Source organism: Oryzias latipes, chromosome 2 (genome assembly GCF_053564925.1).
Source record: "Oryzias latipes strain Hd-rR chromosome 2, Olatipes_Hd-rR_3.1".
Taxonomy (NCBI): domain Eukaryota; kingdom Metazoa; phylum Chordata; class Actinopteri; order Beloniformes; family Adrianichthyidae; genus Oryzias; species Oryzias latipes.
In genome coordinates, this window is record NC_136238.1 from 28,169,851 (window position 1) to 28,197,814 (window position 27,964).

The following is a 27,964-nucleotide window of genomic DNA, read 5'->3' on the forward strand; positions in this document are numbered from 1 at the left end:
CCCCCCTGTTTTATATTATTTGGTTGGCTGTGGGTTCTCCTGGAGGCTCCGCCTCCTCTCCTTTGGCTCTCCATGAGTGGCACTCAGATGTCTGCACTTTCGGCTAATTTGTTTGTATTCTATTTAAGTGAGTCTGTTTCTGCTCTCCGTGTCAGAGTGTTTTTTTGGTTTGGTCTGTTATCATGCTGGTTCCAAGTCCTGCTATTTTTGTGGAGTTTTAACCACCTAATCTGGTGTTTTTTGTTATTAAAAGAGTTCTGGGTCCTGCATTTGGGCCACCCTGATATACTGTATCAAAGCCTTTTTTCTGTGCTGCAGAATCAGTTTATTCAATGGTAATAATGTATACTTATATAGCACGTTTCTAAAAAACACAACATTGTGCACTTTTATTTCCGTTGTTCTTGTTATTTGAAGTGAGAAGGTCATTTGATATCTTTAATTCTTTACTGCACTGTTTATCTAAGTTATTATACTGAAGAGAGTAAATTATTACAAAGACGCACTAGTATTATTTCAACATTTAATTTCAGCGTTCCAAATAAAACAACATGAATGCATTATGTTTTAAATGGTTCTAAAACAAAAGGTTTGTATGTACAAAGAATGTTGTTTGTCTTCTCCATCCTTGTTTTCAAACAGAAAAGTATCGATAAGAATACAGGATTTTAAAAGCATTATTAATAAGAGAAGTACCATATATATAATCTTAACACTACTTGTCTCTACTAAATAGTTACTTGACCTAACAAAGTATAGACTGCAGTCCCTATTTTGTTTTTAATATTTATGAAATGTTCACTTATCACACGTGTTAGAATTAAAGATGTATAAAAAAAACATTTCAACCATAATGAAGACATTCAAGATTTAGTTCTAATGACTCAAAACAACTCATTTCTATTTGAAGGTACATCCAAAACAATTCATTTTGTGAAAAAGTTGTACAAATTTTCTCAGCAGTAAAACTCGTCTAGTATCATTACACAAAAATTGATATTGATGGAGAGGAGGACTTTAAATGAGCTGGTATCCATCATGGATAATCCTGAGCATCCTCTCCATCCTGTACTGGATGGTCAGCTGAGCTCCTTCTCCAATAAGCTAAAGCTATTATTTTTATTTAATCAGACACAGTTGGTTTTTGTCAAACGTACCTAACATGTTTCGGCGGAATAACTTTGTCATCACGTGTCACATAAATAATAATTTAAGAACACAGAAAAGTTTCAAATTTAGGGTTTACACTAAATCCTTTATTACATTGTTTGTAAAGAGAAAGTCTTGTGAGTTCTCATGTGTGTCTTAAGACTAGATCTGCGACTAAAACTTGAATCACATTCTTTACACAAAAAAGGCTTCTCTCCTGTGTGAGTTCTCATGTGTCTTTTGAGATTAGATATAAAACTAAAACTTTTCTCACATTCTTTACAAGAAAATTCCTTATCTTTTGCATGGATTCTTGTGTGAATTCTGAACAGAGATATGTTACAAAAGCTTTTACCACATTCTTTACAGATATAACATCTTTCATCAGACCCAGTTTCCATGTATTCAGATGGGTTAGTAATTATTCTTGAGTTTTTACCAGACCTGATAGAGGAAAGTCTCTCTTCATTTGGAGATTGTTTACGTTTCTTACCCAAACTTGTCTTCTTGGGATTTTTTCTAACATCAGAGTCACACTGACCTTCTGACATCTGAGAGCTGTCCACACTTTGGACATGCCTTCTGTCCCTCCTCTTCCTCTGATCTCTGTTCTGTGGGTCTGTCTCTTCATCTGGAGTTGATGTTGATTCTTCATGTTGGTTTCCTTCTTCATCCTGACTATCAGTTACATTAAAGCTCTGCTGATTGTTTAGATCTGCTTCACTGTTCTCATCTTCCTCATAAGTAGGAATCTCCATCAAGGTATCAGTCTCCTGCTTCAGATCAAGCTGATCTTCGTCCTGACTGATGCAGAGTTCCCCTGGTTCCTCTTTAATCTGTGGAGGTTCTGGTTCCTCCTGTTCCTCTTTCATCTGTGGAGGTTCTGGTTCCTCTTGTTCCTCTTTAATCTGTGGAGGTTCTGGTTCCTCTTTAATCTGTGGAGGTTCTGGTTCCTCTGGTTCCTCTTTAATATGTGGAGGTTCTGGTTCCTCTTGTTCCTCTTTAATCTGTGGAGGTTCTGGTTCCTCCTGTTCCTCTTTAATCTGTGGAGGTTCTGGTTCCTCCTGTTCCTCTTTAATCTGTGGAGGTTCTGGTTCCTCTGGTTCCTCTTTAATCTGTGGAGGTTCTGGTTCCTCTGGTTCCTCTTTAATCTGTGGAGGTTCTGGTTCCTCTGGTTCCTCTTTCATCTGTGGAGGTTCTGGTTCCTCTGGTTCCTCTTTTATCTGTGGAGGTTCTGGTTCCTCCGGTTCCACTCTGAAGTTCCTTTGCTGGTTGTAGGGATCTTCAGTACTCCAGTGCTGGGAGAGGCCTGCAGAAACACAAGAAGAAGCCCTTTTACATGTTTTGAGGACTTTGTGTGTTGTTAATCACCAATAAAAATTAGAACAGTCTCTGTCAGAATATGGACAATTTAAATTTTTCATTTTAATAATTTAATTCCTTAGTTTAAACACAAAATCCAATAAACCCTTCTAAAACGATTACCCAGCACCTGTGACTGCTTATCTACAACACAACTTCCGAAACGTTTGAGAAGAAGCCACTGAAGGACCATTGTTTGTAATGTAAAATTACTTGTAACATTGTCAACGAAGTGCTTTTTTTTGTTTTTTTTAAAGAAGTTGCCTCTGTTTTCTTTAGCACGCATAACACTGTGCTGAAAAATAATAAAAAAATGTTGTCTTAATAATTTATTTAATACTTTCTCAAAGAAAATGAAATTGCAGAAAAGTAATTCATAAATGGTGCAAACAGGTCTGTAATGTCAAACAGGTCTTTAATGTCATCTATCTGTATACGTATTTTCACGACCATAAGACGTACTTAAAAGTCTTAAATTTTCTCCAACGTATAGGGGGCGCCCCATGAGGTGGTGTGCCTAATGTGTAGTTGTGGGGGTAGACGAGGGTGGCATGAGAACGGGGAAGGGAAGTATGGGTGAGCTGCATCACTCTTAACATTGTAGCAATAGCAGAGCTGCTATTCAACAGGCTGCAATGAAAGCTGTCTGAGCCCCGTTTACCTCACAACCACTAACAGAGTAAGGGAGGGGTAAGCACTTAATTTATTACAGCTTCAACATACTTTTAGCTAGAGACACCATTCAAACATTGAAATGTTCACAAGGCTTTGGACTACAACATTAGTTTTGTGATCATTATGGGATGGCAACATGACCTACGGTTTGGCAGCCAGTTTGTACAATAATGAGGAGATTTTCATATTTTTCCACATTATTAAAAAAACTCTACTTTTTTTCCTTACGATTTTCATGAATTGTCACGCTCATGCCACTACTTTAAGTCTACAACCACCTCTGGAGTTTCATCGACCTTTGACCTCGGAAAAGGCAGCCAACTTGAATTTTCAAAAAAAGAGCACCTTGAGGACCAGATACAAACGAAACTTCTTCCTTGGAATTTTGTATGTAGTTGTAGATGTAAGGAAAGAGTTCTGGTGATGATGTGGACTGCTTAATTTTGGACCACTGAGGTTTGTTCAGAGTTTTCTAAGGAAGACCTCCCCCCCCAAAAAAAAAAAACAAAAAAAAAAAAAAACACACAAAATTCCCCGGCGGCCACATCGGAAGAAATACAATTACAACGTACTATTCTTTATTAACAAATAACAGTAACAACTAACTACTACCTAGATTGGCTGTGACCGTGTGAGTGCGGTGCGTCTTGTCGGACTAGGAGGAAGGTGCGCACACATGTGTCAGGGGTGTGTGTTGATTGCTCTGCAGCGGACCGCTCTCCAGCGGCATGCGAGTTTCACCTGCGCTCTCTGGTACAGACATCTTCTCAGAATATTATTTATTGCCCAGTAATAAACAGACTGCAGACACTCATTGTCACCTTTCCGGGGCAAGAGGTAACTTTGCGCTCCACAAAATAGTTCCCACACAAAAAAATGTAGGGATATTCATGGAAATCTAACAGCGCGCGCTCATGTTTGGTGTTGCAGAGTTACTAAGAACAGTAATACCCCCGCCTGACCCCCCCAACACAAAATCCTCCGGTGGGTGACCGTGTCGCGCACTAAGAAAGCACGCAGCTCAGCTTTTAATGGAAATTAATAATTAGAATGCAGTACATTTGTTGTATTTCCTTGCAAGACAGAAACTTCTGTTGTAGAATGAGCATGTGTGTGTGTTTCTGAAGCAGGGCACTTGTGTGTAAGTAGAGTGCGCACGTGCCTCGTGCTTCTAAAGGCCTGTTCACACCGGGACGAATTTCGCCGGCGATTTTCGCCGACGTTTAACGCCTCGTGACTAAACAAAGGGCCCCAATGAGAGTGTGCACACCGACGCGAAAAAACGCCAAGCGCCAAAGCGTCAAAAAAAAAAAACGCCTCGGGTTCGTTTTTTTTTTTCGACGCGTCGCGTCGAAATCTATTCGACCAATGAGAATGGCGCTTTTGCACACGTGTCTGGAGCTTCTGAAGTTACAGTAAAACACAACTTGGGGGCGCTCAAACACAAAACTGCCTTGCTGAGCACACTTACCAGCTAAGAAGATAGACGCCAAGTAGCGTCAACACTGCCGCGAAGAAATAATGACGGACATTCTAAAATATCCCCGAACCAAGCACCAGTTGGAGCAACTGGTGCTTGAAATATTCATGTTTTCTTTTTATGATTCTGACTAGCGCGTAAATACTTGCTCTCTTCTTCTGAGTGAAAAGCGACTTTAAGAATCGTAAAGTTGCGCAGCGCCACCTTGTGTACAGGAGTATTTCTGTTTACATTAAGCGCCATCTAATGTCAGGGAATGAAATTGCATGTTCGCTCGGCTCATCGTCAGCGAAAATCGCCTGGGTGTGAACACAAAAGACGTGGCGAAAAACGCTGGCGAATAACGCCTGGCGAATATTCGTCCCGGTGTGTACGGGCCTTAAGGCCGCCTTTACACTGCTTGGTTCAAGTGACCCAATTCCGATTTTTTCCTGTCATGTGGCACAGATCAGATATGACCGGTGAATGTGTAAGCAGGACAGAAGCGCATGGCTTCCGATTTTCTCAGATCGGATACAGGCCTCTCTCATATGTGGAAATAAATCGGAAACGAATCGGATACGTGCATTTGCGTGTGCCATGTAAGCAGACAGATCGGATATTCCCCCGTAACTGCGAGTCGTACGTCAGTGACGTCAACTCAGGACACCACCAACTGAGATCACATGACTTATTAAGGTGCTTTTGTAATGATTTTGCTGTCAGCGTGTTACCTTTCAGGCTCAGGCTTCAGACCGTAGTCGGAAACCGCTGTTATGTCCGGTCCCGGTCGGGACGCAAACGGTAAGCTGGGACAGCGTTGCTCTGGAACAGGCTAGAAGCAGTTTATTTCTTTGGTGGGCGTGTATAATGGGGACCATGTGTGCGTGCGCTCGTGTGTGAGTTTGCATGTGTAAGGAGAGGAGAGCGGGTGTGAGCGCGGAGCAGGGGACTGTCGGAGAACCGTAAATTAAAAATAAGGTGTCTCCCCCAAATGTTTTGGAGTCTTTGGGTGAGGCTGAGGGTTCAGAACGGAAAAGTGAACCCCGAAGGAGAATCCGCCTTCGGCCCTGGAGGAAATCTCCTGTGCGTTTCTGACCACTATCGGAAAAGAGAAGTCATCGCGCAGGAAAGCTTCAACACTTGGATCAAACTGTTAGTACAGCACGTCTGCAAACACTTCCTCATTCAAAACTCAGAGAGAGCCGAGCAGCCCTCCTTTTTTTCCTCCCCCGCGCATCCCCTCTGGAGCGCCCAAGGCAACGCCTCCTTCTGTCGCTGCGTTGCCTCCATGACAACCGCAGTCACAAAAGTCCGAAAGAGGTCCGTGGAAGGCGGAAATACTGCTACATAGTCCTCAGAACGTCTACGTTTGATAGCTTCAGCATTGTATAGTGTAAATGCAAAAATCGGATACGGGTCACTTTTAAAAGATGATGTAAGCGGGTCATCAAATAAATCAGATATAGTCAGAAAATCGGATATGGGCATAAAGACCTACAGTGTAAATGGGACCTAAAATATGGAAGCGATTATGTAGCATAAATAAAAAGCAAAGTCAAAACCAGAAATGCTTTTTCATTTTCAAAATGAAGCTGCATTTTTTGACTCAAAAATATAATGAAAAAGCAATCCACCAAAATGCTTTTTCATTTCCTTCCTCAACACAGCTTATTCTGTCACTTAATTAAAATGATAAATAAAATGGTATTTGACATTTCATTTTCAAAAAGGTCCCTGGTAAATGTGTACCAAAATTCATTTAGAAATGTCTAATTTGACCATTAAAATGGATTAACAGAAATGCTTTTTAATTTTCAAAATGTAGCTGCATTTTTTGACTCAAAATTAAAAAGAAAAAGCAATATTTCAAAATGCTTTTTCATTTTATACCTAAAACCGCTTATTCTGTGTCATAATTAAAACGTAAATGCAAAGAGGGGATTGCATTTGCATTTTAACATCCACCCCGCGCAAGTTGTCACAATATTCAATTCGAAAAAGCATTAGCAGAGGGGAGGCGGGGCGATGACGTCACTGCTTTCTCCGTGTGTCTGGCTGCTGACTGACACACACGCACCAGGAGCAGACTGTGTTAGCGGCAGAGACGAGGGTTTTGTGATGGTTGTGAACTTCTGATGAGTTTCCACAGCTTCTCAGGACTACATAGCAGCATGTCCGCCTTCTGCGGTCCTCCTCCTGACGCACCGCGGACAAGCTTTTTTCTGCGGACCGCCAGCTGCCTTCGCACAGCGGGTGCGCGAAGCTCCGATGATCGCTGAAGGCGGAAATGCTGCTGCGATCTGAGAAACCATCATATGAATTTGTGTTTCCAGTGGTGTCCAGAACAAAATAAACACTGATGTAATTCACAGATATTTACACCTTGATCTGCAGCTTCGCGGTGAATTTGCTGTTTGATGACAGCTGGAGCTCCATCAACAGAGACAGCAGATTTCTCCATGCTAAACGTTGCTGGTTGGACCAAAACACTCACTCACCACGAAGCTGCAGGAGACTATCTTCATAATGTGCTTTTATTACAGTTATGATAATATTTTAGGGCCTGCTCGGATCGATCTTATGTTTTTAAATCTGTGCGGTCAGACGACGCTGAAGTTGGCTTACGATTCACAGTTTCTGATTCGCTAGGCCACTAAAACAACATTCCTCTGCATTTTTCACATTAAGATTACGTAAAACCGGATCCTGTTCAAAAACCGCTGGACCTGGCCTGCTCAAACCTGGATTCCTGGATCTTAATAAATCAAAAAAGCATTTTGAAGTATTGCTTTTTCTTTTTAATTTTGAGTCAAAAAATGCAGCTTCATTTTGAAAATTAAAAAGCATTTCTGGTTTTGACTTTGCTTTTTATTTATGCTACATAATCGCTTCCATACTAAAAGACAGTACTGACAGCCGCGCGCGGCGCGCAGGCCAGCGCAAGGAGAGAAGGACGAGAATGATAAAAGGTTTTCCATTGAAACCCTTGAAGTCTGAACACAGGACTATTAGAGAAAGTAAATTATCAGCAAAGATTAATGTGTTTAATGTTTGTATTATAGTTCGAATCACGCGACATATGCAAAACTTTAAAAAAAAAAGTTCGGAAATAAAGTACGGTGATGCGGTTATCATCACAACCCTAAGTTTTATATAATAATTAAGTAATTCATCTTTATCATGTGGTTTATTGATACTTAATGATTCTTAATTCTGCCTGATAAACGCTAGGAACCGGGTAATGATAAAACATCTAATAAAATCGTTACGGTATAACGGGGTGGGATTATATAAGTTTGCTTCCTTCCAATCCCTTTCAAGCAATATTTATTAATATGTCGAAATAGCCAAAGTTTGATTAGTTATTATACGAATGTATAACTGATGATTGTATTGTTTTTTGTGTATTCTTATTTGATTGCTTGAAATAAACCATTTCAAATAAAAAATAATAAAAAATGTAAATTGGACTTCAGGAAAGTCACAGCCCCCTCACCCCCTCTTATCCTGACAGACTCTACCATCACCATAGTGAACTCTGTCCGTTTCCTCGGCTCCACCATCACTAAGGACCTTAAGTGGGAGCCGTCCATCGGCTCTCTGCTCAAAAAGGCCCAGCAGAGGTTTTACTTCCTGCAGAGGTTGAAGAAGGCCCGGCTGCCGGCCCAGAAGATGGTGCAGTTCTACACGACAATCATAGAAGAATCAATCATCACATCCTCCATCACCGTGTGGTACGCTGGAGCCACAACCAGGGACATAAACAGACTGCAGCGTATTGTACGCTCAGCTAAGAAGGTGATTGGCTGCAGCCTTCCATCATTCCAGGATCTATTCATCTCCAGAACCTGGGGGCGAGCAGGTCGGATAGTGGCAGACCCTTCTGAACATGGATTACTTGAATCACTCACTTCAGGCAAACGGCTAAGGTCCATCAGGACCAGAACCAGAACAGTTTCTTTCCCTCTGCAGTCACACTCATAAACAACTTTTAACTCCTCCTCCTTAGACTTTTAACTTATATCTCCAGTCCATTACCTGAACCTTCTTCATCCACAGTTTACACTATTGTATTTCTATTCATTGTTCTGACCATTGTGTTATTTTTTTATTTTGCTTATTGTTTATTTTTATTCCTAAGTGGGGGTGTGTATTGGCAAGAGTCTGGCGATACAATCTTTATCCTGATACGCGCCCCAGGATACTTATTCCGATATTTTATTTTATTAAAAAAGTTGTTTTCAGCCGAGCTGAAAACAACTTTTTTTGACGAAGTCAACAGCAAACTGGAGGGACTCCAAAAAGTATCCAACAGCCACAGTGAGCGCCTAACCTCACTTGAAGAGAATGCTGATGCAATCGACCAACGCGTGGCTAGCCTTGAAACTACATGCTCCATGCTAAAGTCTACTAACGACAAGCTAAATGCTAAGCTGGTGGATGTGGAGGGAAGACACAGACGTCTCAACACACGCTTGGAGGGGCCGCAGCCATCCAGATTCTTTTCGCAGCTGGATGGCTGGACGCCTTTGTCCGAGAAGTTTCCCCCACTCTGCCGGAATTAGACCAAGACCATTGCAGCTTACTTCCCAAACCGGGCCCCGGGGAGAGACCGCGGCCTGTCCTCATACGTTTCAACCAGTACCAAAAAAAGGAGCTGCTGATTCGGGAAGCCAGAAAACATACTAGGAAATGGCTTTCCGAGTATATGAAGACTACAGCCCCGAGGTGATGGAACAGAGGAAAGTTTATAAAACTATGATGTCGGACATGTATCAGAGAGGCTTACGGCCCTCTATACTCTATCCAGCACGGTTACACATTATCAAACCAGATGGCACCGGTGTCATGTTCAACTATGTGGCCGAGGATAAAAGTTTGTGGAAGACTTTGGACGAGATTAAACTCTCTACTTCAGGTGAAGTATGGAGCTGCTCTAATGCCAAACCATTAGCGTGTAGCTAAGCTTGAAGCTCCATGCCCCACGCTACAATCTGCTAACAGTATGCTAAGTGTTCATTGTTTACAATGGGTATTTCATAAATACTCTTTAAGATATGACATCTATTCCTTACCTGCTGTTTCTGTGTGTTTGTTTTAAAGTTTATTTACCTTGTTTTCTTAAATTTTACTTTAATTTTTTTTTAATAGTTTAATTTACTATTTAAGTATTTGTAGGATAGGTAGGTTTAGTATGGAAGGTTTGCATCTAGATAAGGTTAGCTTAGCTAGTTTCACCTGTCTTTGTTCTTTTGTTGTTGTTGTTTTTTTTCTTTTTCTTTTTTTTTGAGGGGGGGGGCTGTTTGGGGTCTGCTGTCAATGTTTTCAGTTCGAAAGTTTTATAAATAGTCTGGTGATCATTTCATCCCTCCCAAGCAACACAAGTTGTAATGGCTGGTTCCATTAACATCATCACCTGGAATATAAAGGGCTTAAATCACCCCATTAAGAGAAAGAAGGCTCTGACATAGGGTTGTGCCGATGGACGATACCATTGTCCATCGTGATGGGTGACTGACATCACGATGGAGAGACACCATTGTGATGCCGCGCCCCCGCCACGCTGCGAGTCGACACCATAAGCCGTGGTTACATGTGCAATATATCTTGATAAGGATTATTGGTCGGATTAGAATTCAACGGCGTACATGGGCCCAGAAAAACTTTTTCAGATAATAAAAAACATTCACATGGGTCACACTTTTGGTCGGAATAAATCATTAGCACATGCGCAGTAGTGTTTTTAAAAACTGGAAGAGAAACTTAGTTCCACCAAGCGGCTACATACATAGATACGTCAGCTCGGTATTACACAAGATGATCTCCTAAACGTGCTTTTATTAATGTTACGGTTATTATGAAGCGCCTGTTCGCTCATCATTTTAATTTTAATCCGTGTGGTCAGTTCTTTTTCTGTTGAAGAACGGAGCCGGAAAGAAGCCAGGGTTAGCAGTATGCTAACTCTGGCTAACAACATTAGCATGAACATAAATCCATGCGGGAAAGGCTGCAATCTGCATCTTGGCTGCACGTAAATATGTGGGAATAACATCAGCCTTTATTTTGTAGGAACATGACTGGAAACACAAATCCACGTGATTGTCTGAACGGTTTCTAAGGACTGAGCGGCATTCCTGCTTTGAAGCATACACACTGTGTGAGCTAGCGCTCCGAGCTCTGCCCTGACACACACTTTTACCGGGAGACCCGGTTCTCCTAAATTCCGGTAGCTCGTTCACGTAGAGCTGCGGGATGGATCCCAGTCCTTTCTCCCACATATAACAAAGCATCCTTACTTCCCCTAAAACACAAAACTGTAAGTCTGTCGTCTCTGCTAGAGACACGGTCACTCGCTCCACCGGTCCACTTGACTAATCAAGTGCATGAGCGGACCACTTCTTTTCTATCTTGTTTATTTATTTCTAAAGTCACTTCCCCCAGTTTAGACTGGATCATCGCGGATGAGTCATTATTTGGGAAATAAAATAAATAAAGTAATAAAGTAAAAAAATGAATAATATTTATATAACAACAAAAAATAACCCCCCGACGATATCATCGTCCATCACGATCGTTGACTACAAACATCGTCAACTGCCAATTTCAGGGACATCGCCCAACCCTACTCTGACACGCTTAAAATTTTTGAGTGAAGATATATTCTTCCTACAAGAAACTCATCTCAAAATCTCGGATCATAACAGGTGAAATGTGGCTGGGTGGGGCAGCTTTTTCACTCATCCTTTTAAGAGAACGCTAGAGGGACTGCAATACTTATAAGAAAAAATATCTATTTTACATGGTCCTCTGTCCTTGCTGATCCGGCTGGCAGACACATCATAGTTACTGACTCACTTTATTATCTTGATGTTATTTTGGTCAATATTTATGCTCCCAATTGCGATGATCCTTCCTTTTTCTCACTGGTTTTTGGTCAGATACCGTGCCTTAACTCACATTTGCTTATTATGGGAGGAGATTTTAACCTATCCCTGAACCCTGGGCTGGACAGGTCATCTGGGAAACCTGGATACTCTGTACCTAAATTTGTTTCCTATGTTCAATCATTCCTCTCCACCTACATTTTTTACACCCACAAGACAGGCAATAATCTCTTTTCAAATGCTCATCAGTCTTACAGCAGGATTGATTATTTCTTTACAGATAAATTGACTCCAAATATTCAGCTATATCATTATCAGTAGGGCTGCACGATATGAGGAAAACTTACGATATGCGATATTAGTGATCAATATTGCGATAACGATAAATTTGCAGTAAATAAACAAATAGAAAAATAAACAAAAACATCATTCCAATTTCATTGCAACAGTTTAAAAATTACCTCAAAAATAAGCTAATTAGTCCCATTTCTGCATTAGAAAAAAACAAACATAAGAGAATAACATTTAAAAGCTTTTTCTAAGCAGGAATACCTACAGAATGACGACAACTATTTACAAAAACATCATGTAAAAATGATTGGTTTATCGCCCAAGGACTAACTTACAAGTTACTCCTTGAGTAAGTTACTCCTTGAAGGAGTAAGTTAGTGTAGAACCGCCAATGAGTGCCAAGCGGGTCACCAAATGGAAAAGCATGAAGCTCAAAGGGCTTCTCTCGCTTGCTGAAGGTGACAAACCTATGTGGTGTAGCTGCGGGTTCCAGCTGCTATCCAGCAGTCTGCGCTGACGACAGAGCTCCTCCTCGTTCTGGACGATGGTTCCTTCAGCAGCAGAAAGTTGTTCTCTGACAGAACCTTCCTGACCCATAGGAAAAATCTGTTGCTCATATGTTGCTTGATCTCGTCTCTTGAGATCAGTTTGAGCGTCTCATATTCGTATCATTCTGTGATCATTTGCTTCTTAACTCTTGCTCCTAAGGGTCCCTTAGGAGCAAGAGTTAAGCTATAATGAGAAAAGACATCACTGAGACAAATGAGGTTGAGTTGAGACAACTGTTAGAGCAATAATTGAGAAGTGGGAGAGACGAACCTAAGACGTTCATGAGACAAATCTGAGAAGAATGAGTCCTAAAAGAGATCTCATCATTGTCTGTCTGATGTCTCTTTCATGTCTTAATCATTTCTCTTAAATGTCTTACCAAAGCCGTTAATGAGAATGATATTTGAGATGTATTTGAGAAAGAAAAGAGAAGTTATTTTTATAGCAGTGGTAGCCAATCCTGGTCCTCAAGGGCCACCATCCTGCAGGGTTTAGATGTTTCTTTGCTCCCCAGATGTGAATCAACAGGTGATTAACCACCTCCTGCAGAACTTGAGGAGGCAATTCAACCACTGCAGCAGATTTGTTGGAGCAGGAAAACAGCTAAAACATGCAGAACAGTGACCTTCAAGGACCAGGATGGGAGACCACTGATATACAGTAACAGTAAAAACAATACTAGAAATGTAAATGCTTTACACTTTATTTGGGCAGCACCATCATCAGTACAGCATTTGAATTGTGGTAGCAGTATAAAACACTTTTTAAAATATTAAATGCATTAAGTACATGAACCGTGGCGTACTAAATGTGGCTGACATGATGGTAAAGAAAAATTCCATATTTTAAACAACAAACACACTGACATCACTGCTGAGGTACAAGGAAAAAAACAAGATTATGTAACCACATAAAAAAGTACCTGATAAAAACATTCTCCGAAACTTGCAGCCTACCAAATCCATGGACCAATTTGAGAACCAAATTAAGATAAAAAATAAGGAAAAAGATGGAAGAGAAACCAGTCCGCATACTGTAGATCATAGCAGTGGCCTTAGAACCTGCTCTGCCCTACATTTGTTGACAACGGCTTTCTTGAGCTTGGCCTCTTCAATTTGTTCCCAACCAGGTAGAGTGGCACATCACAGGACATAAGCTGTAAGACAAGAACATTAAAATCTGGCATGAGTAAATTGATAATAGACAGCACATAACAAACAAAGATAACACTTCAAGCTAGAAGAAAACTGTAGTTTTATAAAAGCAGCTGCATAATGCTACCATAAGATTACGTTTCTGTCATCCCTTAAAGCAGCCACACGTCGCTTGAGAGGACATCTGTTTCAGTTAAAAGAATTGAAATGCAGCATTCTATGGGCATTAACTATTTAACAAATAAGGTTAAAATCTGTTTCATTTCATTTTTCATGATACAGTCCAGATCAAACATTTAAGAAATGATCAAGTCACATTTTGCATGGTTGGCTCTTAACAAGGGAAAAATAATAACCATGTCTTAATTGGGACGCTGAGGGCTGATCGTGTCAGACAGCAAACTGTGGAATAAGATATTTCAACGAATAAATATTATGGTATCATTAAGAATTTTGTGGTCAATATTTTTTGGATTGTTCAGAATATTTCCATTAGTTTTTTAAATTAGAGCACTTTGGCTTACGTCTTTGTTCTGTTTGAGACTGAAGAATTATCCCTTAGTGGTACAAAAGTAAAGATTGGAAAAAAGTCTGTTATACTTGGAAAACTTCATAAAGCCACCCTTTAAATTGTATTTTATTTCTTTTAATGTGACACAATCTTACTATTTAAATCAAATTACCCCAAAATAAGGATTTTCAAAGCTAAATTTTAGGTTAGCCAGGGCTGCTCATTCCTGGTCCTTGGGATCCATCACCCTGACTGTTTTCCAGATCCCCAAGCCCTGCTAGCTGTTGACCAGCTCAACCAGATGTCTCCACATTCTGACTGAATGAACACACCTGGTCCAGCTAATCAGCTGGAAATCAGGCAGGCTGGTAGATCTCAAGGACCAGGGATGAGCAGCCCTGAGTTAGATTAATACAAGATTAATAAGAATAATTAACTGCAGGTCATGATTAACTAACCACACCCAAAAATGAATCGCATGACAGCACTCATAAATATGTACCTTTGCAGAAACTCCAGGGTTGAAGCCAGCTCAGTTGGATAATGACGGTTAAAGCAGAAGTAGCTTCTGAACATCAGGCACAGAGCTGCAATGTTGTTGTGTACGATGGAGCGGTTCCAACTGAGCATGAACCTCCTTGGGGAAAAGAAAGACTGTCCTAAAGACAGAACAATGGATGAAGTAAACATGTCACTCATGTACAGTGTACAAAGACAAAACCTTTAGAATAATTTAACACTGGAAACTTTACTTACCACATACAATAACAGTTGGAGTCAACGGCACCTGCTGCAGCTGGACCTCGTCTGCATCTTCTACAAGAACATGGCATCCTCCTCAAAGTAGCAGAGCAGAAGAAAGCGCATCTCTTTAACATCTCATCTCTTCTGAGCAGCCACTCTGCTCTCCTACCATCATCTGCAGCCTTTTAGAGTTTGGAAAAACGTCTTGCTTTCATCATTTCTGCAACAAGAGTGCAAACCATTTCCTTCCTTAGTCTTGGGCCAGGTCTCTTTCCAAAGACTGCACAAATTCCTCAGAAAACTTACTCCATGGAATTTCAAAGCTGTCCTCCCAGTCAATGTACGTACAGTCCTCAGCTTCTGGAAGATGTGGATGACGAACTCCTCGGTGACTATAACAAAAGTGATGATGATTGTGTTGGTGAGGTCTCAACAGATGATGATGTGCTGTTCTCTGGCGTTTGGTCTGCAACAAAAAACAAACTAACAGTATAAGTGTATTAAGTTTACACTGTACTGTCAGTGTGTTACCTATTCATATTCATATCCACTTCTGTGCATTACAAAAACTCATTTGTAATGTTTGAGACTCACATTTCAATTTCCAAAGAGCAAGACGTTTCCGGGCTTGAACAGGTCTCAAAGCTGGCAGCAAGTCAGCCTCTTCTATGAATCGTAGATCCTCATACAACTCCATTTATTCCAATGGACTGCAAGTGTTCTTCCAGGATGTCTTTTGTGGCTCTGGTAGGACCTCCATAATGGCAGTGTGGAGGAACATGGGTTCTGATTCACTCATTTTCACGTGTATTTAGATCACCTTGAATCAGAGAGGGGAAAAAAACATCATGTACACACATTTTATACAGCACAAAGTAAGATCTGGAAAGGTTTTTAAATATGATTTATGATTCACTAAAATCCTCGTACATATCAGTGTTGACATTTGTTGGCTTAGCTACATCTGTGCTCTCTAAACATCTTCACCACTGACAGAGGGCTGAGAACATGTTTCCCTAATATGCATACTTACATTTTCAGATTATGCTTTCTAGACATGTGAGCAGTTAATGATGACTTTACTTTAAACACATGTCCATAACCAGTTTCAAAAGATGGCATGCCAGGCCAAACGTCTGCAAGATCTTTTAAACAAGACAAAAGCTTTTTACAGCGTAAAAATTGAACATACAGTGAAACTGCACATTTTGAAGTTTGGAATAATGGACTGTGGTGTCGTCACACTGTGAATGGGATGAACCCTGCAGACCCGGCTTAACTGAAGAGCAAAATGTCTTCCAACAGTTACTTAGCACTCACGCGTTTGGAAAAATATCGAGGCTCATTCTCTGTAAACTCTGCACTGCAAATAACTCTTCAATGTCTCTATTTTTTTATTACAAAAAGCACAAATAAACCTTTGTAAAAAGTAATAATTACTTATACAGCCAAAGCCACCGCGAGTAGCCCAGACGTCTGCATTACTGGCGGAGCTAGCTTAAAACACCTTTAGCATTCAACTGAGTTCAGAGTTGGAGGGAAGAAATCGCAAACTTACCGTGCAAACTTCAAAGATTTTACTTGAATCTTTTCCAGACAAGCAAAAAAAATGTTGGAGATTCATCACACGGATTGTTAAAACGCAGAAAAAATACGACAAACGGTCGTCAAAAGTCTCTCGTTCTCTGCACTTCTCCCGCTTGCAGATTCCGGCCCGTTGGTGACGTCAACCACTGAGTTTTCCCTCCCACTGTGATCAGCCAATCAGAAATCTGTGTCAAGTGAGGCTGTGATACAGTTTAAAATTCAAATCGGGTTACTCCAGGCTTCTGTTTGTTCAATATGATGCAGACTAAAATCAAGAAAACAGAAAATATTTTCAGCTTGTAAGGCTGCATGAAGGGTGATTTTTAAAGACAAAGATAAAGTAACTCAAACTGAACCCCATAAATCTGTACCGCCCTAAAGTTGATTTATTAATTTGATTATTTTTATTTGTGTATTTTATTTGTTTGTTTCAAATGTAAAATCTATTTTTTGTTCACTTTAAGGTGATCCAAATATGATCCCAAATGTCCTTTATTTAGTTCAGACATCAATGTGTTAAATGTTTTATACCCACCAACATATAAGTGTGCGTATATGCACTTGTGCGTGTATGCATGTGTGCCAGTGCATGCGTGTGTTTGTGTTTAACTAAACCTAGCATCATTAACCCAACATACATTCTTGTTCATTTATGTTTATCTAAGCAGTCAAAAAAAAGTTTATTAAATCGACACTGCAACGTTGTCTTGAAATTTCATGTTTTTTAAAAAGTTTCAAAAATATGTCTTTTGAGGACATGACCGTCTTAATGATTTAACTTTTTTTTCTTGAAATTGTAATTAAGTTATATAAATATGTAAGCAATAAACAACTTTTTTAAGTTGAACATAAATAAAATAAAAAATATTATTTTCTAGAGATGAACTGTAATGGTGTCATCATGAGACTCATTTTAGGGCTTGTACTACTCTCATTTTTCTTTTTGCTGAGACAATAAAAAAAAAGGCTAAAACAAGATCTAAATTATTGAGCAACGAGAGACAGAACCATTGATGTCTTTCACTGAGACATAACTGAGATAGGAATTTGAAGTAAGGATATCAAATTGAGACATACTTGAGCGCAACATAATATGACTCATTTTTCTCTCAATTGAGATCTGGAGAAGAGACAGTTGTGAGAGAATTTTGAGATCTCAAACAGTGCTCACTGTGAGACTTATTTCTCAGGAGAAATGTTTGAGAAGAATGAGAAAAGCAGTTTAGTCTCAAACAGTTCTCATTTATGTCTAGGAGACGTAAATGTGACAGAAACGAGATCTCATCTTCAATTTTGCTTTGCTATGGGGAGGTTCTGAAGACATGGTTCCTGCTCCGATCTTCAGCTCCAACTCCCACAAACACCGCCGTCCTCTTCACTGCAGCTCCGATCGATCATCTGCTAGTCTCACAATCACAGCAATCCACGTTGTCTTTCCGTTCAACACTTCTTCACTCATTTACGAGACTTTGGAAAATGCTGAGAGTTCCCACACGAACCACGTATCGTCCTTTCTGTCCAAAAACCTCACAAACGTCCCAACAAAACACCACCGACCTCTCAACACAAGCTAACGCTGCTAGCCTGCTAACAAGCTAACGCTGCTAGCCTGATAACAAGCTTTTTTTTTTTAACAAACTTTATTGTACATTTTTCAATTTACAGACATTCACAGTCACTTACTTGCACAATAAACAATTGTTAATATCAAACACACATATAAGACTGAAAAAACGAAAAATAGGCCTGATAACAAGCTGCTAGCGCCTCGTGCTGTTTACTTCCGGGTCACGTGCAAAACTCTATTAAAAAAAATAAATAACTGCTTAACTGAACCTCAATGGTCCAAAAAGCTTCCAGTATTTTTAAACAGTTTTATTCAGGAGATAATAAAGAAAATAAAAACAAAATTGAAAAAAAAAATGTGTAGAGGAAACGTTTTGAGAGCTGTTGTGACGTCATCACACTGTGTCTCATTCCTTTTTTTACTTTATTGTTCAAAACAAAATGAACAAATGTACATGACAGGAACAATCGTCATAACAACGAGAATGTCAGGGGATGGCACATGTATTAAAAAAGAAAATTACAGAAACAGATTGATAGGCATTGGAAATGTTCAAAGACAGACAGTTTTCATAAATATGTACGGCCTTTTTTTTTAAGCTATTAGAGACAGTATATAAAGAAGATTCTAATTCTTTAATTATTACATGGAAAAAAAGTTGTGATAAGGAAAACTTTGATTTATGAATATGAAACTTACCAAATATTATAATTAGATTAATTGCCAATTTTACGTATGATCTTATATTTTTTTCGTGAAGGCCAAATATGATATGTTCAAATTTCATCTGAAATTGTGAATCTAATTTGTAATTTATAAAACGTGCACATTCTTTCCACATTTCTTTGCAGTATTACGGTTCAAAAACAGGTGACTGATTGTTTCTGGGTGTTCTTTACAAAAGATACTATTGGGGTCAATAGTCTTCTTATATCGGAGCATATATTGATTTGTGGGATAGATTCTATGTAGGAGTTTGTAGGCGACATCTCTCATCTTGTTATTAATTAATAATTTCTGATGCAGGGTCCAAACATTTTTCCAGGGCAGGTCAGGAATAAATTTTCTCCAATAAAGAACAGCAGAGAGAACAGAAATAACATTTTGCTAAAACACGTATGATCTTGTTAATTTTTCAGGCACAGTTGAAACAAGATTTTCCAACAGTGGTGTCACTTAGAGATATGAAGGAAATATTTGCATCAAGTACAGTATTTTTAAAGAGTTCACAGATTTCAGTGGTAACGGCGTCAAAAACAATGGCATACTCTTTAGGAGGAACAGCAAGGTTGTATTTAAGGTTAAATTCTTCATATCTAAGTAACTGACCACTGTGGTTAAAGAGCTGACCCACCAGTAGGATATTATTGGCAAACCAATTATTGTAAAATAAAGATTTGTTCTTGTAAAGGATATATCTGTTATTCCAAATAAAAAACTTATGAGGGGAAAAAGTGTGTTTATAAATAAGTGCCCATGAAAGAAGAGTTTGTCTGTGAAAAGCAGAAAGTTTCACTGGGATTTTGTCGATATTATAATGACAAAGCAGAAGAAAATGGAGACCACCTACTTTAGGGAAAATATTCCAAATGGAGAGTGGATTTTAAAATGACTTAATCCAGTTTATTTTAAAAGTATTATTTAAAGTAGTAAAATCAAGAAAATTTAGGCCTCCTTTTTCATAGGAGTTCATTAATACAGATTTTTTTAAATAATGAATACGGTTTTTCCAGATGAAGTTTAGCAGCATTTGATCAATAGATTTAAGAGTCTGATTGTCCAAGTGCAGAGACAGAGCAGAATAAGTTAGTCTAGAAATCCCTTCTGCTTTAGAGAGTCAAATCCTTCCTCTCAGACTCAGGTCTCTCTGAAGCCATTGGTTAAAACGTTTCTTGGCTTTATCAATGAGGGGAGTGAAATTTAATGAGCATCTTTCTAAATTACTTTTGGAAATAATAATGCCTAAATATGTTACATTTTCTTTTACAGGAATGTTGCAGATGGATTCTAAAGCACAAACAGAAAGAAGTTCACATTTGTTTAGATTGAGACGTAGACCTGAGACATCAGAGAAAGACTGAATGAGGTTCAGAGCTCAGGAAACTTGACTGCTGTCTCTTAAGAAAAGAGTCGTGTCATCAGCTAGCTGACTTATTAAAATTTCTTTATTAAGAACTGAGATGCCTTTTAACTTATGAATAGTAATATAATCAGCAAGAGTTTGAGTAACTAGAAGAAAAAGATGCGGTGAAATAGGACATCCCTGTCTGATTCCTCTATTAAGATTGAATCTAGGGGAGGTGCCATTTTTTAGTTTGACAGAACAGTTAGCATTGTTATACCGAGTTTTAACTGTATTACAGAAGAAAGGGCCAAAACCAAATTCATGAAGACAGCTGAAGATAAAATGATGATTAACAGAGTCAAACGCTTTGTAAAAGTCTAAAAAGAGTATAAAACTGTCAGGTGTGAATAATCTAATAATAAAATAATATAATTTTATAATATCAACAGTTAATAATGTCAATAAGTTAATATCAACAATATCAATAATATAATATCAACAGTTATTTGACTGTTAACACAACAGTCAAAGAAATCAACATTTAGCACCAAGTGAACAAACTTAGGTCACGTGCTAACGTTCTGATTCTGTTGGAAAAGCCTTTTGTTTTGATTTCTTCAGAATTTTGGCTCAAAAAGACCAATGACAAATGAAACTCCAATAAAGTTGCTTCATAATGAGGAAATGAAATGTTATTTTTATTGAATTATGAAATGGAGACTCAGCTTCAGGTGATAAAAAAAGTTGGTGCTATTTCCAGTTTTAGAGAGAACATGCCTTCTGCACAGTTTGCAGTGAACGTTACTCATTTATGTCAGTTTTTAATGAACTGAAATACCTCCACACAGGAGACAACATTTAATTTTTGACAACATATTAACACTATTTTACACAGAAATACTTTAGATGATTTACTTTTTGAACTTTTCTGTGATTTGTTCCTCTCACTAGGACCTCCTTCTGGGTCCTAGTGCCCTAAAGGTTACAGCTCCTGGTTCCACAGGAAAAAAGTCCATTCTAGAGGCCACTCTGACGTCATCATCATCAAAGACAGCGTTACCTAGCAACCATACCAAGACCATAGCAGCTATAGAGGGAAACACAACAAACCATCAACGGCGGTTAAAGCAGTCAGACGTTTGTTCTGCAGCTCAGCAAAAATCTCTGCTTTAGGTTTTGGGGAGAAAAACAAAGGAAAACACACGGAGAAGGATTCTGCAAAGGAAATCCCAAGTTCTATTGGTAAGTCAGCGTCCTGGAAACATGCTTTGTTGGTTCTGAAGTGGCATGAATGCAGACTTAGATTGGTTTGTTTCCTTGGATTCTTCAGATGGATTCAAGCTGTAAATGTTGTCAGCATAAAGCAAGTTTGGACTAAACTAAAGCAGAAAGTGGCTTTGAAGATGGTCAGGAGAAATGAGGGCTTTTTTCAGGAATTCTTGGAAGAGGAGGACTTCTCCAAACAACCAGAATCTAGGAGGAGGTTTTTTCAGCATTGAGATCAGGATTTAGCATGAGCTTCAATCCCATTTTTGTTCAATCCAAATGTTTACCGTCATATTCAGGAGTTCAACTCTGAAAGCCACCATGACATCATAGACATTAAAGACCCTGTTACCTAGCAACCAAACAAACAAACTGTAGACTATTCAAACTGGACATTTTGGGGCAGCAATTCTTTTCTAACTCAAGTTTTTATGAAAAATCCAAATGATGGAAACAGATTGTGTAAAGGAAATGAGGATCTATTGGTGAGTCACAGTCCTGGAAACATGAGTTGTGCTCTGATGAAGACGCCTGATCCAAATGTGGATTTTTGAAATGTTCTTCATGAGATTCAAACTGATTGAAGCTTTGAATTAAAGGTGTCAACACATTTCTGCATTGGATTCATTCTGTTTCAGTGTCTAAGGTTGGTTTTGTGTCAGAAACCAAGTTTTTGTTGAACAGTAGCGTTTGAAAAAGCAGAAAGTGGCTTTGAAGATGGTCAGGAGAACTTCTTTGAAGAGGAGGACTTCTCCAAACAACCACAACCTTAGAGGAAGTTTTCTGAGCATTCATAGAATGCTTTTCAAATGACTCATCATTTTCCACAAGAAGCTAATGAGTTTTTCCAAATGCATGCTGGATATTCTTAGTTCTAGCTTGGAAAGCACTTTGTGTGATTTCCCTGGAAAACCTGCTTTATCAATCATTTTGGTCTCTTTTTCTTCTTCTAAGTTCCAGCTTGGTGAGTGTGCAGGTCGCCATGGCAACCAGTGTCCAGGTCAAAGGGAGGACCAAACAAATGCAGGCTCTGGTTCTAACTGCTGGATCAGAAGTGGAATGTGAGCTGTAGTGGTGTGTCTGCAGCTGGATGTGGAACACATGAGGGAGGGGTCAAAGGTCAATCTTTCTTCCAAACAAATGTTGTCAGTCTATTCTCCAACAATGCTCCAACATCTTCAAAGGTTTTTGGTCCCAAATCCAGAGTGTAGCTGGTAGGACGTGATCATTTCAGCCTCAGATTTGGAATCTGTCGTCTCTCTGCCACCGTGACACCGAGTGATGAGTTCATGCTCCAAAGCGGCCTGCAGTGTGAATGTAGGCATGGATGCTAGGATGGAGTCACCAAACTTTTTCTTGTGAGGCCACATTAAGTCTTTTTCTTTAAAACTTTAAACTGCTTTTATGTTTCCTTTTATTGTAAAGCCTTATAATAAAGTTTTATTAATTCATGATCATTTTAATAAAATAAACTCATCATCTTCTCCCTCCGTCTCACTCATGGTGCAGAAAGAATTAAAAAAGCAGAAAGAATTAAACATAACGGGACAGTTCAGCTGGAAGTTGAGAACGAGGCTTTGAAACCAGCAGCAGTTTGAGTCCATTCTGATGTTCCATTCAGGTTTCTGCTCCAACAAGCCTTTATTTTGAAAGAGCCAGTGGGGCAGAAACAATAGAAGGAGGAGATTACCAACCCCCCCTGGAATGTTGCCCCCTGTGCAGTGGACTAGTGGGGGCAGGGACAGCTGAACCAATCACAGAAGACTGTTGCAGCTTTCCCTCCAAAAGTCAACCAATCAGATGTTGTTGTTTGGATTCTTTGTCTTGAAGTTTCACATGTGGAAGCTTCCAGAGTCTTTTCTGTTTGCTCTGCAGGCTGAGCAGAACTGACTCCTGCAGGATCACAGGAACTTTCAGGAAAATCTCCAAACAGGAGAAAAGTTTCTGTTTGGAACTTTTTTCTGTGATTGAGAGACTAGCAGATGATCGATCGGAGCTGCAGTGAAGAGGACGGCGGTGTTTGTGGGAGTTGGAGCTGAAGATCGGAGCAGGAACCATGTCTTCAGAACCTCAGGAAGGTTCTGTCAGAGAACAACTTTCTGCTGCTGAAGGAACCATCGTCCAGAACGAGGAGGAGCTCTGTCGTCAGCGCAGACTGCTGGATAGCAGCTGGAACCCGCAGATTCAGCTACACGTAGTTGGTACGTTCACTGCAGCATCCATCACCTGCAGACACATAGATCCATGAACGTCTTTGTTTTGTCTTAGCTGCATCTGGATCAAACTGTGCGGCTGGATTATAGCTCCGATGGTTCTGCTGTTTTAGTTTCACCGCTAATGTTAGCTTGGAGTTGTTTTCTAGGTAGTGATATTTTATGCCATCACGTTGCACAAAACTTTTAGTTATTTTTTTATTTTTTGCTTCAAAAATATTGTTGTTTTTACCTTAAAAGGTTTTTTTTCTGTCATCTTCCTTTTCTTACGGTGGCCCAGAAGGGTCACAACACAACACATTAACTCACAACACAACACAATAACTCACAACGGAAGTAAAGCAGCAATGGAAGTGCTTTTATTCTGAAATTTCCACCGGTCTGAGGGCTAACCTAACAGAAAGTAACGTCACAGTGCGCTGTGGAGGGAGCATGATTTTTCTACAAGAGAAGCTAGCAGCAGTGTTGCCAGAAACCTTCTCTTTATTACCATTCTCCTTCCTCTAAACACACACAATATGAACGCACACTCCTCCCTCCGGCTCTCACACCCCTCTCTGTCGCTGCACATGTACTCCTCTCATCTCCTTTCTTCCGCTCCCTCCTCTCACACATGCAAGTGCGGTCCCCAACACACACACACACACACACTCCGCAACAATAGACACCAAGAATGTGGAGAGATGGGGTTTAGTATTTTGGAGAGTTCTACTTGGTAATCAGTTTGAGATAATCCCTTCGCTTCTGGGGGCCGTAAGCAAAATTTAATTTAGAATGACAAATGTATGTGTATATAGATGGATGGACGGACGGACAGACAGACGACTAAAAACTGCATTATCAGTTAAAAGACCATTGGGAACGATTTTACAGTTGAAAAACGTTTTTTCATTTTTTCACATAATTCTTAATTACAATTTTTTTCTTAGAGTGGCGTTTCTCCTGCATGAGTTTGCATGCGTCTTTTCAGGTTAGACATAAGACTAAAGCGTTTTGTACATTCTTTACACGAAAAAGGCCTCTCTCCTGTGTGAGTTCTCATGTGTGCTTTGAGAGTAGATGAATCACTAAAACTCTACATTCTTTACAAGAAAAGGGCTTCTCTCCTGTATGTTTTCTCATATGTCTTTTGAGATGACATTTTTGATTAAAACTTGTTTTACATTCTTTACACAAAAAGGCCTCTCCCCTGTGTGAGTTCTAATGTGTATTTTAAGACTAGCCACATGACGAAAACTTGAATCACATTTTTCGCATGAAAAATGCCTTTTTCCTGTGTGCATGCTCATGTGTGTTTTTAGACTAGTCATTTGACTAAAACTTGAATCACATTCTTTACACATAAAGGGCTTTTGGCCTGTATGAGTTGTCCTGTGTTTTTTGAGATTAGATTCATAACTAAAACCTTTTTCACAGATTTTACAAGAAAATGTTTTCTTTCCTGTACGAGTTTTCATGTGAAATTTCAACTGAGACTGCTCACTAAACCTTTTACCACATTTTTTACATGCACAATATCTTTCATCATACCCATTTTGGACATGACTTCTGTCCCTCCTCTTCCTCTGATCTCTGTTCTGTGGGTCTGTCTCTTCATCTGTAGTTGATGTTGATTCTTCATGTTGGTTTCCTTCTTCATCCTGACTATCAGTTACATTAAAGCTCTGCTGATTGTTTAGATCTGCTTCACTGTTCTCATCTTCCTCGTAAGTAGGAATTTCCATCAAGGTATCAGTCTCCTGCTTCAGATCAAGATGGTCTTCATCCTGACTGATGCAGAGTTCCCCTGGTTCCTCTTTAATCTGTGGAGGTTCAAGTTCCTGCAGTTCCTCTTTAATCTGTGCAGGTTCAAGTTCCTGCAGTTCCTCTTTAATCTGTGCAGGTTCTGGTTCCTGCAGTTCCTCTTTAATCTGTGCAGGTTCTGGTTCCTGCAGTTCCTCTTTAATCTGTGGTGGTTTTGGATCCTTTTAAATCTGTGGAGGTTCTGGTTTCTCCCATTTCTTTTCATTTTGTGGTGGTTCTGGTTCGTCCTGTTCCTCTTTTATCTGTGGTGGTTCTGGTTTTTCCTGTTGCACTCTGAAATTTCTTTGCCGGTTGCAGAAATCTTCTTCAGTCTCATTGTGCTGGGGGAAAACTTCAGGGACCCAAACACAGAGAGGAACCTTATTCTTTAAAGGACTTTGCATATTGTCAAACAGCAATAAAGCGTCGTTACATTTAAAATGTTTAGTCACGTACCGACTATGTGGAGCTGAAGCTGCGGGTTGTGAGGTTTTTGGACAGAAAGAACGATACGTGGTTCGTGTGGGAACTCTCAGCATTTTCCAAAGTGTCGTAAATGAGTGAAGAAGTGTTGAACGGAAAGACAACGTGGATTGCTGTGATTGTGAGACTAGCAGATGATCGATCGGAGCTGCAGTGAAGAGGACGGCGGTGTTTGTGGGAGTTGGAGCTGAAGATCGGAGCAGGAACCATGTCTTCAGAACCTCAGGAAGGTTCTGTCAGAGAACAACTTTCTGCTGCTGAAGGAACCATCGTCCAGAACGAGGAGGAGCTCTGTCGTCAGCGCAGACTGCTGGATAGCAGCTGGAACCCGCAGCTTCAGCTACACCACATAGGTATTTTAGCTTCATCAAAGAAACCGAGAAGCCCTTTGAGCTTCATGCTTTTCTCTTTGGGGAGCCGTCTGTCACTCAGTGGTGGTTCTACACTAACTTACTCCCCGGGCGATAAACCCCGGGGTACTCTCACAAGTACAATTCCCCAAAAAGTTACTAAGTAAAGATTAAGTAAATGTAACGCGTTACTACCCACCTCTGCGTATATATATTTATTTCAATCAGTCTCTTGTGGTCCTCCAGACTCCTCAGATATTTTCTCCAATGATCATTGATTTTACTGGTGCTTGACAAAATCCAAACGTTTTTTTTTTTTAGGTTCTGCATATGGTGCGTGATTGGAACTATAGTAAACACATAAAATACATTCATCTTTGCTGATCTTTTTCTGCTAGTCCTGTGTTCAGACTTTTCACCTTTTGGGCTGGGAGGGGCTCTCACTGCCCCTGAGCTGCACGTGGCGTGCTCCCTGTACTCACACACACGCGCAGTTTCAGAACCACAAAGTGAAAGAGGTTTCATTCAAGATCATTCATAGGTTTTATCCAACAAATCAGTATATGCAAAGGCTAAAAGGGATATTGATAAAACTGTTCTTTCTGTCCTCAATCTGAGGAAACGTTGGTGCATATTTTTTGGACCTGCAAGTACACGGAAAAAATATGGGACAAAATTGACAAACTTGATAAAAACTCAAATTTATACACATTTTACTTTAACATGGAAAAATATCTTATTTGGTTACGTTAATTATGATAATACACGTGTATCTCAATTTTATTTAATAAATCTTCTGATTCTATTATTATTATATTATACTCACAAATCAAAATTCAGCAATAAAGTTCCTAATTTTCTTGATTTACTAGCCCAAGTTAGATGTTACTTACATTCCATTTCCCCCAGTACAAACAAAGAAGAAATTAAAACGTTATCACCTTGCTCAGTTGTATAATTAAATATAAGTTTATTTTTTTGCTTGTATATCCCCTGGCGTTTATTTTGAACATTTGATGTACAGTTTACTGTTCCTTGTTCTTTTGCTGTATGTCACTTTCGTTCTGTATCAATTACAAAAAGTTTTAGAACCACACATCCTCATTTTACAACAGAAGTTTCCATCTTGTGAGAAAATACGACACAGCCGCCCGCCGGGGGATTTCATGTTGGGGGGGTTATTACTGTTCTCTTTCACTCCGTAACACCAAACATGAACTGTTAGAGTTCGATGGAGATAACTACATGTTTTTTTGGGAACAATTTTGTGCAGCGCAAAGTTGTGTATGGTGTCAATTCAGCGCCTAAAAAAATTGCGCATCAAAACAATAAAACCGCGCATCAAAACCCCAATCTGTGAACCAAATGCATAAGCTATAATTTGCAACCAAAAACTATAACCTAAAGGCCCGTACACACCGGGACGAATATTCGCCAGGCGTTATTCGCCAACGTTTTTCGCCACGTTTTTTGTGTTCACACCCAGGCGATTTTCGCTGACGATGAGTAGAGTGAACATGCAATTTCATTCCCTGACATTAGATGGCGCTTAATGTAAAACAGAAATACTCCTGTACACAAGGTGGCGCTGCGCAACTTTACGATTCTTAAAGTCGCTTTTCACTCAGAAGAAGAGAGCAAGTATTTACACGCTTGTCAGAATCAAACAAAGAAAACATGAATATTTCAAGCACCAGTAGCTCCAACTGGTGCTTGGTTCGGGGATATTTTAGAATGTCCGTCATTATTTCTTCGCGGCAGTGTAGACGCTACTTGGCGTCTAACTTCTTCGCTGGTATGTGTGCTCAGCAAGGCAGTTTTGTGTTTGAGCGCCCCCAAGTTGTGTTTTACTGTAACTTCAGAAGCTCCA

At 39.7% G+C, this 27,964-nt stretch overlaps 2 protein-coding genes across 7 annotated transcripts in view; one reads left to right on the forward strand and one right to left on the reverse strand.

Moving 5' to 3' along the window:
- Positions 1–509: 509 nt before the first annotated feature.
- On the reverse strand, positions 510–17,976 carry LOC111946674 (uncharacterized). 5 transcript variants are annotated; one of them, XM_078937248.1, is made up of 8 exons: positions 16,340–17,976; positions 15,376–15,601; positions 15,088–15,247; positions 14,951–15,001; positions 14,794–14,874; positions 14,540–14,696; positions 12,291–13,528; positions 510–2,458 (listed from the first exon to the last, which is right to left on the reverse strand). In XM_078937248.1, the coding sequence occupies exons 7-8, from the start codon at positions 12,418–12,420 to the stop codon at positions 1,260–1,262; spliced, it is 1,329 nt and encodes a 442-aa protein (XP_078793374.1). In that variant the 5' UTR covers positions 12,421–13,528; positions 14,540–14,696; positions 14,794–14,874; positions 14,951–15,001; positions 15,088–15,247; positions 15,376–15,601; positions 16,340–17,976; the 3' UTR covers positions 510–1,259. The 5 variants fall into 5 exon arrangements, with proteins under 5 accessions (XP_078793374.1, XP_078793370.1, XP_078793377.1 ...); XM_078937244.1 differs by adding an exon at positions 14,370–14,435 and having other exon boundaries at positions 14,794–15,001; XM_078937251.1 differs by lacking the exon at positions 14,951–15,001.
- Positions 17,977–22,148: 4,172 nt separating this feature from the next.
- The window catches only part of LOC144987166 (uncharacterized), a 30,093-nt gene continuing 24,277 nt past the window's right edge, over positions 22,149–27,964 (forward strand). Inside the window, exon 1 of one of the 2 annotated variants that reach the window (XM_078936248.1) lies at positions 22,149–23,467. The gene's annotated coding sequence lies outside the window, so the exon portion shown is untranslated. Of the gene's footprint in view, positions 23,468–23,533; positions 26,098–27,964 lie in introns of those variants that run through there. The other variant, XM_078936244.1, reaches the window with a different exon arrangement.